Genomic DNA, 18,205 nt, shown 5'->3' with positions numbered 1-18,205 from the left:
TTATTTTCTTTCAGAAATAATTAGCCCGTTAATTAGCCCTTATGCTAATTATCATCATCGCCATTCATCTTTCTCTTCCTCGGCTACCAACAGACTATCTGTCAATAGAATCCGATAGAAAAAAATCCAGGTTACAGTTAGCATGTCCATTAGAAACAATAGAAACCATGACACCAAAAGCACCTCTTCGGGGGCAAGGGGTAATCTAGGCAGATCTAAACAGGAGTGGACAGTTGTGTCATGTCCAGTCCTGGTTCTGGGAGGTAGGACTGGGTTACTATAGTAACCAACTGGTTACTAAGTAGGCCACCAAAGTCAAAATGCAGAATTTATTGAAGGAAAAGGGGGTAAATATAGTAAACGAAAACACAACTGTCATTTTTCACTCTTTAATCAGGAAATATAATGTAACATAATATAATTTGTGTAATATTTATTTTACAGCAAGAGCCTCACTTCATATATAATAGAGTATTTTGACTGGTGTGTTGTTCTGTACGCCTCAATACAGTTTTTTTCCCCTTAAAGTGACTCAACTTTTATTTTGAAGGCAAAATCACCTAACTTCCGCTACTAGCTTGGCTAATTCTAGCTGACTTGACGCAGCTGCCCAAGTCCAACCTCCTTGGTCCTAAAATGTAGCCTTCCGGTTTATTAATATCCGGTCTGTGTGGGGTTCTGGTTCTGTGTTGATATCGCGAATGATTAGAGAGATTATTCATTTTGATTTCATTTTTGGTCTTAAATGGGATGCGATATCTACACTGGCATATTACGGTTCTCGAATTACATGGCAGCCATGCATCCCTTCTCAATTAATCATTGCTGCAGTGTGCTTTCATCCACCGTAATCCAACTCACCATCGATCATTCAAATAAATGTTGTTATGCTATCAAGCAAATTTCAATTTATGCACAAATGTAATGCAGCCATTATTTTTGGGGGGCCACAGAAGCTCACATTCACACAAACCTATGGGTTGTCCACAGTAGCTAATAGGTTATTACTTCAGTCCATCACAGAAATAGATCCACCACTCTTGTGACAACTTTGCAGCAGTGAAGTAGACCCACACAGCTCTATCTTAAGCTCTATTTTGGCTGTAGCTTGAGGTGGGACAGCGGGCTTGTGACTGGATGCTCGCCGGTGCGAATCCCAGGACCGGTTGGGAAAATTAGGGAAATGACCGATGCCCTCCTGCATCCACAGCTGCTGTCAAGATACTCTTGGGCAAGGCACTTAAACCTCGACTACTCCGGTGGAGCTGCTCAGGGCCCAACAGCTGGGCAGCTCCCAGGTGTGAATATGTGTAACTGTGAATCAGAGAGTTGCCTAAAAACAGCAACATTCCTGGACAGACTGAGGTTAAGAAAAAGTACCTCAGACATTTTCTTGTGGAATATAGACTAATAAAAATGAAACATCCTCCCTTTAAAAAAGCTTTAAGTTTAGGTTTATCTGGATCTCCATTAGCTGGCACCATGGGGACAGCTATTCTTCTGAGCTCTGCATAAAAAGACAATGTAATTACAATTTAAAAGGAACACATGAGCCCCTTGATAAAAAAAAATAAAGATAACATGTGAAACAAACAAAAATATAATACCCAAAACCCATGCAAGACACAGAGAAATGTAAACAAAAACTAATAGATGAGTAAAGTGAGACAGTTGTACGAATAGAAGGGAACATGTAGGATGACGATATTCAGGTTCCAGGAGTAGCCAAGGACAGAGATGTTTCACTTTTGCAATTTAATGACAAGAATACTTACATACAGAATTGTAGAATTGTTAAAAACACAAATCTCTTGAAGTGCACAAACATCAGTTAAGAAAGCGACAAAGAGGCACCTTACATTTTGGCAAAGTCCTCAATTAACAACGCAAACTACAGCATCAGGTGACACAGCACAGTGAACTAAACAGACTACAGACTCTAACCTAAACATGGCGTTACCGAGTTTGTTGTTAGTATGAGTTGTCAACAGCGACTTGTGAAGCAAATAGTGTACATATATCCATTATATATCCATATAGAGTGGTGCCACCTGTCAGTATGATTTCACTTGTTAGAGACACATCCGTTACATGAAGTACAAAGACTACATTCCCTTTTCTATGGCTAACTCTTTCTTCATATGTGTAATTTCTGGATCACTCCCCAGTTTAGTAATAAATAGATAACAACTGCATTTGCTAAATTATAATACACTTAAATTATGACAGATTTCAGTACATGCATAATACAATATAGTGCTCATTTTAAAATAAATAAAATCTAGCTTCAGAAGAACATTTCAATACATTTGGCTGTACCATAATCAGCAGTGCAGAGTACAACAGTCTAAGACAGACTAATAGTGAGGTGATTAGGGCTGGGCATCATGGGATAAAAAAACAAAACATAAGACTATTTTCAATACCCTTCTCGGTTAAATTTGGTTTCATTATGCAGAAGGGTAAATTTTCTGTGTCAGAGTTAGGTCATACATGCCATCTGCTTTTAATAGGTGTGATTTTCTCCGAGCAAATGGCCGTAAAAAATAAAATGTGAGGGGAATTATTGTTTTTTAACACCCAGCCCCAGAGCTTATGGTGAGGTAGAGGGCGACAGTGTGATGGGGTTGTGATATAAGGCAAGTTAGGGCACTTGTTTTTTTTTTTTATAGGTATTAGATCAAACATTGAAGAGGTAGCCGCTACACTTTCACTGGCATATATGATCCTAGGTGACTGATGCATCGATTGTAATTTGAAAAAGAGATTTACCTTCCTGAAAAATGCATCGAGTTTGGTAACGACTTGGTATGGAAACACATAAAGTAAACAAATACAGTACATGATACAGCAATATTCACTGGTGCTGGAAAACATACAGGGAAACTAGGAGCAAAGTGATCAACAGAAATCAACTTGTGATCCTCTATCTATCATTCTGTCCTTCTCAGCACTCCCAAACTTTAGCATATCCCTTTTCCTCCGAATACAAGCTGCCGTCTGAAGTCATTTCACAATTAGTAACTTAACTGTTTCAGCATCCCCTTCCACATCTCTTCACATTCGCTTCCAAAAAAAAAACAAAATTACATGGATAACATTCCTACAGTACAGTGTAATTATCTCACGATTATACCGATATATATTTCCCTCGCTACGACAGAAGAGTAAAGCTACACTTTACACCACGTTTAGCTTTTGTTGTACAAGTCACACCTTTCTTTGTGAGAACAGCTACATAATCGGCTCTAATAAAGCAAAAGGCGGCACTTTACTGAAGGTATACATCTGTAAAGTGTTACTGGGCAGCAGGGTGGCAAAGTCTTTCAACCAGAGGATCCTGGCTCAAGCTCCTGCGTGTTTTGGCTGGCATCTGCTGTGCTTAATGTATTTGAGCAAGACACAGAATATAAGGGAAATTAGCACATTATCCTAGGTGACTAGTGCATTGACTGTGTTGTGAAAAAGTCAATAATTTGTAATTTAAGAGCCTTCATTTCCTCCTGTGATATGCAAATTTATATTTACATTGTAGGTATTTAGCTGATGTTCTTATCCAGAGTGACTTACAGTGAGTTCAACAGTAAATTAAGCTTAAATTCCCACACTGAAAAATAATTATTATATAAACATAACGAAAAATACAGAAGAGCCAGAGGGAAAATGGTAGAAGCTTTGTGAAAACTTTGAGAACACCTTTGCATAAAAAGATGCTTCTAATGCCTCATACAATATTATAACATATTATAGTCGCATGCCTTAAGTAAAGGGTCGCCAACACAATTCTATTTTTCAAAATATTTCTTGATTATAAATAGGATAAAACTGATTCATCAGGAGGTTAAAATATTAAAACTTAACCGTTTCACAACATCAGTACAGACACAAAGTGGATGGAAAGCACACAAGTAGAAAATAGAAAACCATGACAGATTTAAAAAAAAAATGTAATAGATAGAAATACTTTGCAGGCGTCCAAGATGGTCTGATAGTTTTGATTAATTATCTCATCATTTGCAATCATTCTCGACAACTTCAAGGATTTAAAAGGTGATGAAATGATTTCCCGAGATCACAAGACTCTCTTGACAAATAAAACATGAGTTTAAAGAACAAAAGAATAAAAAACAAGGAAACATGATGAGAATGAGTGGAGCCTAAAATTGCAGGCTGTGGATTTGGTCAGATGAGGCCGTTGTCTTAGACTTTGCAGTGTTAGTAGCATATTTTTTAGTGACAACTGGATAGAAGGTTTCGAATGCATGTTTGCATTAAACTCGCTTGTTAAGATGCACTTAGGGTTTGGCAGCAAGGCAGCGGACACAGGCAGTTATGGAGGAGATTTTAAAGGCAAATACAGACAGAGAGGAGAGACTCAGACGAAAGGAGACACAAAGGTTTTCTGATTAGTGAGACACAAACAGACAAACTGACACAGAGGGAAAAAGACAGAAGACATAAAGCTGTTAAGACAAAGGTTGGTAAAATACAACAAAGTACAGGATATGCAAAGGCTACAGTTACACTTGTCATTTCAATGCTTTTTTTTTTTTACTTGATCACACCAGTATTCATTAAATCACAGGTCTGGACACTGTGAAGTTGGATTTTGTTAACATTGTAACGCAATGAGGAAAATGAAATACGAAAGTCGGCGGTCTTGCACTGTGATTTGAATGCATCGTCATTCTGCTGAATGCAATCCGGTGACAATGTGCATATGGGCAATATGAAGAGGGAGAGGCAGAGGGGGAATGCATAATGCTTTTTGGGTTTAGTTGATTTGCACATAGAAATGCTAAAAACTAAAAGAGAGAAAAATTGAAACTATGTGGGTGAGACAGAAACAAAAAAGGCTTAAAAAAATTCTCATTCCAAGAATAGAGAAAAGAATCAGACAAACAGACAAATGGAAACTGCCTTGAAATAACAAGTGCAACTGTAGCCAGAGAGGATCCAGTAGTCCTGATCAGGGCCGGGTATCAGTGGAATTTGTTTTGACAAAAAAAAAACACTGACACTACAAATTCAACACCTGATCTACAACGACACTTTCTTAAATCCAAAGACACAAAAAGCTCAATTTCACTAATTTACATGCTAACGTTTCAGCCTACAAGGCCTTCATAAGGGCAACGATAAATTGGTGAAATTGATCTTTTGTCCACCCTCCGGTCAATTTTTGTGAGTGCTTCCTCCCCCTGCGGGTGTTTTGTCTTTGGATTCTGTTTTTTTGAGTTTAGCACCACAGCTTATCAGCCTTTTTGGGTAAGTACATCCATCTTCTATGTTTCACTTTCTTAAATACCTTTGTTTGCTGAATGAAAGTGTATTTCATTATGAGATACGATAAATTACTTTCTCTGTACTATTTGTAAATGCCTTTCTATATAAAATCAGATCATACCCAATTGATTTGCCCAATTACAACACCTTTATCCTAGTAGAAAACTTGATACTTTTTTTCTGATACTTTTCAATGCCTTCGGGTCAACATCTGCCAAATATCAGTTAGGTACAGACCATTCTTTGATGCCCGGCCCTAATCCTGACAGAGAAAACAGTGACAGTGAGAAAACAGGGTGACGCTGATGTAAGACAGAGAGACAGGGGCGGGGGGGGGGGGGGGGGGGCTGTGTTAGTAGATTCATGCAGAGAACCCAGGCAGCCGGGTCAGACAGTGGGAGCCTGGATCTGCCTGGTCACTGGACCGGTCGGCTCTCTTCAGCCGGTACGGATGGTCGCCTACAGCATGGAGGGGTTGGGTGGAAAGAGAGAAAAAGAGAGAGAGAGAGAGAGAGGGTCTGTATCAATATGTATTCTTGTGAATCTTGAATGAATTCTTGCAGTATCCAATGGCCAAAGTATGATTCCAAAACAAAAGAACGCGAGGACGGATAAAGATCCCAGAAGTTTACTTGCCAGCCAAAGATGCATTGGATGGTGATTTGGCCGACAAGAACGAATGAGGAAGCCCCGGGATTCATTGTGAGAACGGCACATAATATCCAAACAGTGTGATAATCTGTAGTGTTGTCTATTGATCGCACTAAGGAAGACGAGGAATCGCAATTGAAAAATGAATGCAACCAAAATTGAAAAAGGGGCTTGCTGGCCATTATTGAAATTAATGGTTGTGTCAATATGATGTTAAAATTCTTTAAATTCTGCCAAAATTCTAGAGAACCAGTTTCTGTAACACCTACCTGGAACTTCTGTCCTACACTTGACTGGATTTACCTGCCCTACTAATAAAGAAAATCGGGGATGCAGCTTTTGTCAATTATGCCCCAAAGCTATGGAACACACTGCCTATAGATATCAGGGAAGCCAGCTCACTAAATATTTTTAAAAGAAAGCTAAAAACTTATCTCTTCACTTTAGCCTTTAACCAGCTATGACTTTCCTGATATAGGCCTGAAACTCTTTTTTGCACTTTGCTTCGCATGTATGCACTGCTGCACTGCTGCACTTCTTTTAAAATGTTGTATTTTACCTGATTTTATGCATTCTATTTTTTTACTTTTATTATTATTATTCAGTGGGTATGGCATTCTGTCCCTGTTTTTATGCTCATTCTATGTCTATTTTCATGTGAAGATGCATTCTATGTATTCTATTCTCATCTATATCTTATATTTGCTATTACTATCAAGTTTTATTTGAAGCACTTGGTGCATGTAATTTCTTTGTTGTAAAGCACTTTGAGCTGCATTTCTTGTATGAAAGGTGCTATACAAATAAAGTTTATTATTATTATTATTATTATTATTACTACATAACACTGCACAAACATGAACTGATATGTCTCATATGTCATATATCATATGTCACACTACAAGCTACCCAGTTGTTTTCATAATTACTTTTACAGCTGTGTCCCCCAATGGCACATGTGCAGTAAAGTTTTTTTTTTTTTTGGTACCGACAGTACTTATACAAGCTCCTGGTCGCAACTAAAATCTCAACCATCATCCACAGCGATGGATGCAACTGTTCTCCAAGCATTCGTTTTTGAGACACTGATTCCTGAAGTCTTTCAAATATAAAAGTTGTGGAGAGCTGTTACCTGGGAGATGCTGACGCCGGTCAGTTTCTCCACCGTCTCTGGGAGGCGGGTCATGATGTCCAGCACCTCCCCCGTCAGTTTGGCCGCCCCCACCTCCCCGCCGCCGCTGGAAATCATGGTAACCTTGCGCGCTCCCGACAGAGGCTTGCTGATCTCCTCTGCCATCTGGTGGAGGACAGAGGGAGTTGTTACGATCTGTTTATGAACTCATATGGTGGTATGTATGCTAAAGAGTGAAACAGTTTACTAAATAAATTACCACAAAATTTATCCTGACTACCACTTTATATTACATATGCACTGTAAAATGCAAAATACAAATGATAAATGGTATGATATGATACTATATTTGTTTATGCAATTTTGTATATATTTTTAACTGTTTTCATAAGATGGCCTGTTCACAAGCCCCTTAGTTTTTAAGCTACCTGTGCAAATCAAGCAAAAATGCCTCAAAAACGGTGGTGACAACTTCTGCATGTTATCATTTGTCAGCAGCATTTCCACCATGGCCCTCTTCTAAACTTACCCTTTAATTAACTTTTAAATATTACTGGGGGTATAGTAAGAAATTTACCACCATTCCTAAAAAAAAATTTGAAATTAAAACAGATAATTTTTTTCTCTCTTGATCTGTTTTTCTTAGTTTATGTCTAACATTGTTTATGAAAAGTGCTATAATGAAGCTTTTTAACTAGGACCATAACTGGGACTGAAACATGGATGGATATGGAACCAAAACTAAAAATACCCACAAGCTGCAGGGTTACATAAAATTACAGAAGCCACCCCCTGTATATTATATATAAATTTTGGTGCTGTCATTCACCAGAGGCAGCTTCTCCAGCAGCATGTCCACCATGGCTCCCTCCTTGTACTGCTGGAAGGCCTCGGCCTTCTTCGCCATCTGTTCTGCCTCGGCGCGACCCTTCGCCTCCACCGCAAACGCCTCCGCCTCACCTTTCATCTGAGGGAGGCAAAAGGACAAGAGTTACATTACCAGAAAATGCTGCGCTACAAAGACAAAGAGCAGTGACTGGGTGAGTTAGTGAAACTGAGAAAAAAGAAAAAAGAAGAAGGAGAATTGGGGACTGTTTGTACAGAAGTGGATAGCACATTACTGAGTAGCATTTAAAGGTATAATTCATGTTGATATAAAATCTAAACACTCAAGTGGGCAACTAGATATTTTGTTGAATTAGGTTCACACACACATCAACAAAGCTCAGCAGCAAATGCGTCCTAGAATTTATTGATGAGCCTCCTAGAGGTGCTGTGGGCCTAGTTATATGGATTTCTTTTTCAAAATATTAAGAAAACGCATTAAATTAAGACATCAACTGTTTCAGACAAGTTGGGAGTGTATTGTCGTGATCTGTGACTCACCCTGATGGACTCAGCTTCAGCCTCTGCCTCCATGATCAACTTAAGTCTGGACAGAAAAGCAGGCAAGCAAACAAAGATTCAGAGGCAAACAGGGACAAAAAGGGGAGAGACAGATGGAGAGACAGTTTTATACCAGATGGTGAAGCCTAACTGTGCTCTTAACAGGTAGACAGATTCATTCTCAAACATTCCCATCAAACATCTGGCCGACAAGCACCTAGCCCTGTTGGGTCTAACAGAAGTCACACATTGTGATCTAAAGTCTAAATTAAGACTTTGACAGTATCTTGTATCTTGAGCAACACTATAACATGAGGAAGGACTGGTGTCTGTTCTTTATTTTCACTCGATCTCCATTTTGCTTCCCTCAAATAAAGCATTACGTTTAATGAATTCACACTACCTTCTATATGATATTGTTATTTTTTTTACATTATTTGTATCAGGGAAAATATTTCATAATCATTTCCTTTTTCCATTTCCTTTTGAGAATTGATTAATAGAGAGCTGTGTTGGTGTGAGTGGGTGGGGGGATCGGTCGCCATTATTTGTATCAGTCATGATATGGACATCTAGATGTATTTGTTTTTAACTTTTTTTTATTGTTGAATATTGAATCTTAATTCATTTGTCAGTGTAAAAAATGAAAACTCCCTGTCCCCGTGCCAAGTCTTTTTAAGTGCGTCTGTGTGAACTGAAAAAAGTGTAGGCGGTAGAAAACCCAAACGCTATCAAAAAACACTAAGATGCATGTCTGCTAAAGATAATATGATACATAAACTGTTTGTTAAACCGGCTATTCCCAAAGTGGGGTACGCGTACCCCCAGGGGTACTCGCAGTTACATCGGGGGTACGCCAAAAAAAAATCTGTAGTACCCTCTCTATGTCAAAAATAAACCCACACTTTAAAAAAACACTTCAGTCACAGTAATTAACAGTCGGCAGTCGCATGATCTTTAGCAGTGTTTTTTTTTCCCACCCGCATTCTGCGAAGACCCGCCCCTACTCTGCCTCTGATTGGCTCTGACCCTGATCCATCTCACTTCTCATGCCTAAACCTAACCAACCAAATATGAGAGGGCTTTTTACGAGGCTGAATAAAGAGCAAAATTGTTAATAACACTGTCATGTCTTCATATAGGCCTACTTTATGTTTGTTATACGGTCCTTCCTTTTTGTAGCAGGCCTACAGACATGGCAAAATGTAACATCGTATGAGAGTTGGCCGTCTGTGGAGATAGAGGGGGTACACAGCAGGAGGTTGAATGTTTGAGGGGGTACAGGAACCACCAAGTTTGGGAACCACTGTGTTAAACCTTTGAAGGACAGCCTCCCTTCTCACGGCGCCGCCCTGCTGCCCAGTAAGAGCAGCTGACAGCGGGATCGAGCCGTCGAACTCACCGCTGAGCCTCGGCCAGTCTCTCCAGGCGGAACTTCTCGGCCTCGGCGGGCTTCTTCACCTTGGCCTCCAGCTCCTTCTCCCTGCGGGTGATCTCCTGCTCCTGCAGCATGATCTGCTGGGTGCGCTCCACCACCTGCACCTGCATCTTCTCCTCCTCGATGCGCTGCTTGGTCTTCGCCACCTGGTAGGGGAAAGAGAGTAAAAAAAAAAAAAGAAATCATGTAAACAAATTTTGCACTGCACTTCCCAGAGATCTGTGGATTTTCTGTTGATGAGGTTTGAGTTTCTGGTCCCTGCCCTCATATTCTCCATCAGTCTTATTAACTATTGTGTACCTGCAGCTGGTAGGCCATCTCAGACTCAGCCTTCTTGGTGTTGACTTCGATGTCATAGGCTGCCTTCTTCAGCTCATAGTCCCTCTGCGCCTTCGCCATCTCAATCTCATTCTTATACTGAGCTGAGATCTTCTCCTGCATCGCATGGGCCTCCTGCAGAGGGGGAGAGAGGCAGGGAGGGACAGAGAGAGGAGAGAGAGAGAGAGAGAGAGAGAGAGAGAGAGAGAGAGAGAGAGGCATTGAGGGAAATAGAGAAATTAGGCAATAGGAGTCATTGTGAATACTCTTGAAAACAGACCAAAGGGCTGAAGATACTAAGAATAGGGACAGAGATTCAGACAAATTTCAGTGATGATTAATGAAAAGTTATGTAACTGACTACTCTGAAAATGGAAAGAAGGCAAAAAATAGACATAACTGACAACTGTTTTTTTGTCTATGACAAAAAAGGCTATCCCACTAGAACAAGAGCAATGAATGATGACTTTGTTTTTATTCCAAATTGGTTTCATAAATAATGTGTGAATACGTGAATTGCACATTTATATTTATCTTGATGAACCATGGAAATGTAGTGCTATAACTCTGTATTTTGGTCAAATTTAGTTTAACCAACTATTTCTTCTATTGATGACAACTCTTCATTTTTAAACGCAATATCTTGGTGTCAAATTAATTGTGATGTGTTGGTATAAATACCGTAAACAAATGAGACCATGGTGGCGACGATTGATAGCCTCTATCTCACACCAGTGGTGTTGTTAATGCTAGTGTTTCTCAAAGTTGAGACTACATTTCCCATAAACCCTGTAGCTTTCTGTTGCAAAAAGGATGCTGCTACTTGTCCCCCCTCCCCCTCTTTGGTGTTTTTCTATGTGTTTGTTTTCTCTTTCACTCTTTTACTGAAGAGGATAAACATGTTGGAAGTGATTTTTCCATCAGCCTTTCCCTCCTTCCACCTTCTGCTGCCAGAAACTCTGACAGTTTTAGCTCCGTTTGCTCTGGAAGAGCAGAACCTCTTCCTGTTTTGTGCCTGTTAAGCACCTTTTAAGTTGTGACAATAAACCAGACGATGGAGGGGAAGCGACATCTCACCCTGATAACAGCATCTCTCTTGTTCTGGGCCTCTCCGATGCGAGCGTCCTTCTGAACCTGGGCAGTACGAGCCTTCCCCAGGGAGTGGAGGTAGTCCTGAGTACCAGAGAGAGAGGAGGAGGAGGATTTACAGTATTCAAGCAACAAAATTACAATTCAAGTTATAAAATTTCCGTTCAACATGCTTCTCTTGAACAGTTACTGGCAGAAAGAGAGCAGTGAGAAAGTGGTATCGATGCAGCTGTACTTTAGGATATGTAATTGATTTGTCTCCTTAAAATATTCTACAGGGTGGGGAGATCAACACCAGCCACCAATCAAATGCATGTTGTGTAAGAAAAAAAAATACCAACGTGGTACATGTAAATTGGAGGTAGTCCTAGGTGTCAGATAGAAAGATTAAGTAAAGTGGGAGAGGTATAGAGCAGATATTACAATTCAGATTACACACATTTGCATTTGCAATATTGTTTTTAAACTTAAAAAATGTAATATAGGCCTAGGGCTAAATGGGAAAAACACACCAGTGGATACACACTAGCTCTCTGCTCATAGTTTCTCATCCACACCATGCATTTTTAGATTGTGTGTGAATCACAACCTTAACATCTACTTATATTGTTACCCTGTCATGATGTTAGGTATGTCGACTTGACCATCTCCGTTGTCAACACAATGTAAAATGTCAAGAACTGACAACTTTGTACCTGGATGGGCTGTGTGCTTCTTTTGTGCACAATTTTGATTTTATTCTTTTTCTCACTTTTACTCTCACAATTAGGAGTTTACATGGTCATTTATGTGTTAAGTAAGTTTCATGACCTTTGGGCCGTGGAAACCCGCTAAACACACCAATGTATAATATCAGAAATACATGGCTATGAATTTTTTCAGTCTTGCACATACATGTTTTTTGTAGCAACACATTACCTGGTCGTCGTGAACGTCTTTGAGCGTGTAGCTGACCACGCTGATGCCCATGTTGACCAGGTCAGAGGAGGCCACCTTGAAGACCTGCTCTGAGAACTTCTTACGGTCCTTGTAGATCTCCTGGAAGAGGAAGGACAGCATGGAATACGGAATGTTTATTTATTTATTTTATTTAGCCTTTATTTAACCAGGTTTGTCCCATTGAGATCAAGGATCTCTTTTACAAGGGAGACCTGGCCAGGAATAGCAGCAACACAGTTTCAACAAAAAAATAACATAAAAAACACATAGAAAACACATAGATTTGAGTAACATTAAAATGATCAGATAGAACATTTGCACACAGACAACCTGGTTTCAACAGATTTCACCACAGCTTTAAAATCGAAGTTTTGAAGTTTAAGATCAGACTGTAGATTGTTCCATGCAGTAGGTGCAGAAAACCAAAAAGCTTTCTTTCCCAGTTCAGTTCGGACTTTGGGAACAGCAAATCGCAGAACGTCCTGAGAGCGGAGAGTGTAATTTCCATATTTCAAGTTTAAAAGAGACGATAAGCAAGAAGGAATTTTGCCAAGAATGAAATATGAAGTATGGCTTGGGACTGCTGGCCTGTTGGTTTTGGGCCACCACTGTTTGTTTGGGATCTTAGTATATTTCTGTTAGATGCGCGCTTCTGTGTCTGTGTCTCTACTCCCACAGTCAGGTGGTCTATTTAACGTAAACAAACCATTAGTGGCTATAAAATATACTCAGTACAATTCATAGGCATTTGTCAGCCTCTGTGTCAAACACTCCACTTAATCAATTTGAAAACAATGAAATGTTTACAATAGGACAAATCAGTAAAACTAAGTGTGGTGTTTCAAAGGTGGCTGACGTACTGTAATTACCAAAACTAATCAACCCGTCAACCAGTCGTTACCTCGACAGTCAGGTGGGCGATGATGGCCCTCTGGTGTCCCTCCAGCGTCTCCAAGGCGATGTGAGCGATCTCTGCCTCCGACTTCCCCATGAACATCTGACAGGCCGCAGCCAGCATCTGCTTGTTCTGACCCTGGATCTTCATCTGTAGGGGAAAAAAACAACAACAACTTGAGTGAAACAGCGGCACTCACACTGACAATTACCCCTCAATTACCTGAATATGAGTAATTAGACAAATTGTAGAGTAGAATACTGTTTCTCAGCACACTTTAACAAGCTGGTATTCATCACTTTTGTTGACATTTTACACTCTGATACTGTGTGACAGGCTGCTTGACGCTCATTCATTCTGGTCACATGCAGAAGAAGCCTTCTACAGTACATACATGCAAAGAATTGTGTGATATTTATATACAAGGCAGGAACTTTACTTTTTTTTCTCTAGGCCTAGAATATTCCAAAATTCACAAGACACTATTTTCTATTGTCTTTTGTTTTTCTATTGTCTGTTGTCTTGTCTTGTTTGGTGAAATTCAATTTCAAATGTGGCATGTTTTGAAGCAAAACATGACACTGGTCAAATCATTGAGGCCTTACTTTTTACTCATGATACTGTCAAGTTGAGAAATTCTGGTGAAATCCTTCATTTTAAAACTGCTGCTGTATCAACAACACAAATCTCCATCACTGGGTTTTCCTCAGGATGTGAAGTGTTGATCCTCGGATGGAGACAGGTCCAGGTCCAGGTCCTATATTTTTTTAGTAAGAAATCAAATACTTTCAAGGCTTTCCATTCATTTTGAAAAAGTTTTAAGGCCTTATTTTATTTTACTCAAATCCACAAACTTGCGAGGATTTTCACGGCCTGTGGGATCCCTGTATTTTACCAGACGACTAGGGTTTTTCACCAAAATAGGAAACAAACTTTCCATCTATACCCATTTTACCCAATTGATCACAATTTGGCTGGTGGTTGATGGTTACTTTCCAACTGATGATACACAGAACCTACTGGCCATTGGTCTCTCTCTCTCTCTTTCCTTCAGTGCGAAACCTCTCCCTGCTTTACTAGTGGAGTAGAAAACACAGATGAGGTGTCTGCTGTTTGCTCTGCAGTGAGTGTATGCACACAGACCTGGGCGATACCGGTGACAGAGATGGGCACTCCGTGGCGGGTGTACACTTTATCACTCTTCACATTCAGAGTCAGAGTGTTCAGGGAGATCCTGGAGAGGAGGGAGGGACGCAGACAGAGAGCGAACCATAATTATTGATCGATTATCCATAGCTATAATGTACATTAAAGTGTAATAATACAAGCATAGGGTGTGGGGTTGTACAAGTACAAAGAGTCCGTCTGTGATAAAATGGAAGTGACACAGGAGGAAGAGCAAATACAAGGCAGGATCCAAGCCTGTTTTGACTGGTGACCCCATGTTGAGTTCAGGACAAATACATGAAAATAGTGTGTTTACATGTTTATGTTTAGGGAGTGCCTGCAGGATAAATTAAATGTTTAATTTGACCGACCGATAGAAATCAAACTGCTCTTGTCAGCTGGTCATAGACAACTCATAGGAAAGAAGTGGCTTCTGCACTGTACAAAAAGACATTATTCAATATAGATATCATAAGTAATTTTTGTTTTGGTTTTGGAAGATCCCCAAGGTTTCTGAAGGAAACTACTTTCATATGAATCCCTATGAGGTTCAGACTCTGAGGCTGCTGTGCTTCAAGGGGAAAAAGAGAGCTCAGTTGGCCAGATAACTGGGACAAAGGTTTGGATGTTTTCATGTTTTAGATCTGAATCTGTGTCAGTCTTGTGTTATCTTGGCACTGCTTGCACTGTCACACACAAATTTCGCCTCATCCTGTAAATCTGTCAAAAGACATCATAGCGAGAATTCATTTTAACCAGTAGTAACTCTTTATTAGCATCATTTATTACCTTCTTATTCATATCCTTAAGGCCTAGTTACTGCTTGTTCACCAACCCGGAGCTGCGTTCTTTGCTGCTGCTATGACCCAGTTTCCCCTCTGGGATCAGTAAAGTTCATCTTATCTAATCTTGCACATGCTGCACAAGTCCATCTAGCAAGAGTGTCTGCCAAATGCCTTGTATGCAGCAAACCCAGAAAATCAAAGTCATGACTGCTTTGTGAGTGTTTGCCTACCTCTGTATCTGCTGAATGCACGGGACGACAAACACTCGGCCTCCAGCTATCATCATGGGAGGAGAACGACAGAAGCCTGGGAGAGAAGAGAGAGAAACTAGAGACTCAGAACAGACTTTAGCACGGCTTTTAAACATGACTAGGACTGGACGATACGGCAAAAATAGCACATCACAACATTTTCTTTTTTCTTCTTCTTATTTTTGACTGTCTAACAATATTCGCAACTAAACAAAATCTTGAAAATACTGCTGCAATGCATCTGTGTTTAATGTGTTTAATTTCAAAATGAGGTATCCACCAATTTAAAAAATCAACACCTAGTACTGCAAAATGATTGCTGGCCAGACGCTAACTTTCAACATGGAGTAACATTTACATTAATGCCTATCTTCATATCCATGTTTACAAAATGGTGACATTAGGGAGAATGTTTCTATACTTTTTTAAATATTTGGCATCAGGTTAGTTTTCTTTCCGAAGCAGATATACAGCATTTTGGAAATTAAAGCCTTCATATTTTATATTTTTTGGATGTATTGTAAAAATAGCATATATTTTTGTATATAGTGTGACACATACAAGCATTACGCAATGCTTAATAAGCATTAACTAACCCTTAATTAACAGTTAACTAATGTGTCTGGTAATCATTTACTAATGGTGTTCATGTTAACTAAGGTATTAATTTATACATTATTTAATAATTATTTAACTTAACTTAGTGTACCCTTATTGTAAAGTGTTACTGTGTGACCATTATAATGGCCATGTTACACACACACACACACACACACACACACACACACACACACACACATATAGATCAGGATGAAGTGTGATTACCTGACACCACCATAGCCTCGTTGGGACCACAGGTGTAGAACATGTTTGGGTGATTCTCCCTCAGACTGAAAAACAAAAGAAGAAAGAAAAAGAAATTAGTAGAATTACACACAGCAGCAGCCAGCATCCAAACCCCACTTTTAAAAACCCTGATGCACCGCTGCTCCCCCTTGTAGAGGAACAGTCTGGAAAATCCTACGGTGCCAATGCAGGATACAGGTGCGGGGTGGTGAGGAATAATCCAACACCCCTCAATGCCCGGCCTGCTTCCCAGAATTAAAGGGGAGGGGGGCTGTGATGGGAACCTGAGACCAGACAGACCAGCAGGCCGGCTGAACTAATGTAATTTACTCTGAGGTTGCGCAGCGACATCAGCAAGAAAACCCCCACGTAAGAATAGCAAACACACGCATTATAACCACCCAGTTTCACAGAGAAAAGCCACCTCGACTCAGAAAAGATAGGATGAAACTGTGGCGGTGCTAGCTAGCGGTTAACCAGCTGTCTATATCCATTAATGAATTTGATCCGAGCCCATATATTCGTGTTTACAGTCGTGAGGAGATGCAGAGACACACTTACCGCGTATTAAATGAACACTGTGGTTTAGAAAGAGTAGGATGGAAACCGCTAAATGAATATCGGTCTGCTGTTGCTGGGATTGGTGTATTTTTTATTCCACTTGCCGTGTGTTCCCGTTAGATATCAGCCGGTGGAGGCAGTGAGCGCGGCGCTGCTGCAGTTCGGATTGTGTTGTGCACGCCCGTCAGCAAACTGGGTGCTGCCGCCATCTAGTGGCGAGGTGGGGGAACTGCTACCAACTTAACCACAACAACAAAACAACTTGGACATAAGTTCACTACATACACACAGAATTAAACCTTTTTAAACAACAAATTTAACAGTTTAACCAGTGGTGGAAGAAGTACTCTGATCCTTTACTTATGTAAAAGTACCAATACAGCAATGTAAAAATACTCCATTACAAGTAAAAGTCCTGCATGAAAAATCCTACTTAAGTAAAAGTACATAAGTATTAGCAGCAAAATGTAGTTAAAGTATTAAAGTAAAAGTAATGGTTTGGTCCCTCTGACTGATATTTTATTATATATGACATCATTAGATTATTAATACTGAAGCATCAGTGTGTAAGCAGCATGTTACTGTTGTAGCTGCTGGAGGTGGAGCTAGTTTTAACTACTTTATATACAGTTAGCTAGTTTAGTCCAGTGGTTCCCAACCTAGGGGTCGGGCCCCTCCAAAGGGTCACCAGATAAATCTGAGGGGTCGTGAGATGATTAATAGGAGAGGAAAGAAGAAAAAACAAAGTTCTGATACACAAATCTGTTTTCAGTTTTTGGACTTTTTCTCTAATCTTTGATCATTTGAATATTTATTGAAATCAAAAGCTGACGTCAAAAGCCAAAAAGGTTGGAAACCACTGGTTTAATCTTTAACGATGTGTTGTATTTTAAAAGCTTGTTGTATTATCTATTGTGTCAAATCTCCATCTGAAAAGTAACTAAAGCTGTCAAATAAATGTAGTGGAGTAGAAAGTACAATATTTCCCTCTGAAATGTAGTGGAGTGGAAGTATAAAGTAGCATCAAATGGAAATACTCAAGTAAAGTGCAAGTATCTCAAAATTGTACTTAAGTACAGTACTTGAGTTACTTTCCACCACTGAATTTAACATTTTTATTGATTTTTCCAGGTAGAAAATAAGATAGATCACAAATGTTGTGTTTTATACCCACAGCATCCAAAACACCCCTTCCATAGGCTACAACCCTGACTCAGTCTGTCAAATAAGGAATAAAGGTAAGTCAATTAAAAGCTGTCCAGTAAAAATAAAACCATGAGGATGTAGCCAAAGATGACATGTAGGTGTATTTGAGTGGGTAATAAAGGTATTACAGAAACAGATGAGAAAGAGAGGGGAAAACAAACAAATAAATAAAATAAAAACATACATGAAAAAAGTCAGCATCTGCATAAATAAAAAGGGAGTAAGGAGGGGAGAGAATTCATCAGCCCTCAGAGG

At 39.7% G+C, this 18,205-nt stretch overlaps 1 protein-coding gene across 1 annotated transcript; it reads right to left on the bottom strand.

Moving 5' to 3' along the window:
* Window positions 1-7,143: 7,143 nt before the first annotated feature.
* flot1a (flotillin 1a) lies at window positions 7,144-16,205 on the bottom strand. Its single transcript, XM_071536450.1, is given in 12 exon segments — window positions 7,144-7,161; window positions 7,163-7,234; window positions 7,899-8,036; window positions 8,456-8,501; window positions 9,858-10,039; window positions 10,194-10,346; window positions 11,289-11,384; window positions 12,219-12,338; window positions 13,141-13,284; window positions 14,278-14,368; window positions 15,317-15,392; window positions 16,163-16,205. Coding segments are annotated over 12 exon segments (1,179 nt in total).
* Between the last annotated feature and the right edge of the window lie 2,000 nt (window positions 16,206-18,205).

Source organism: Centroberyx affinis, unplaced genomic scaffold, assembly GCF_046629955.1.
Source record: "Centroberyx affinis isolate AG114_WGS23_722 - 3 ecotype Tasmania unplaced genomic scaffold, CSIRO-AGI_Caff_v1 ptg002873l_1, whole genome shotgun sequence".
In the NCBI taxonomy this organism is placed as follows: domain Eukaryota; kingdom Metazoa; phylum Chordata; class Actinopteri; order Beryciformes; family Berycidae; genus Centroberyx; species Centroberyx affinis.
This window is presented reverse-complemented; position numbering and strand designations above follow the sequence as displayed.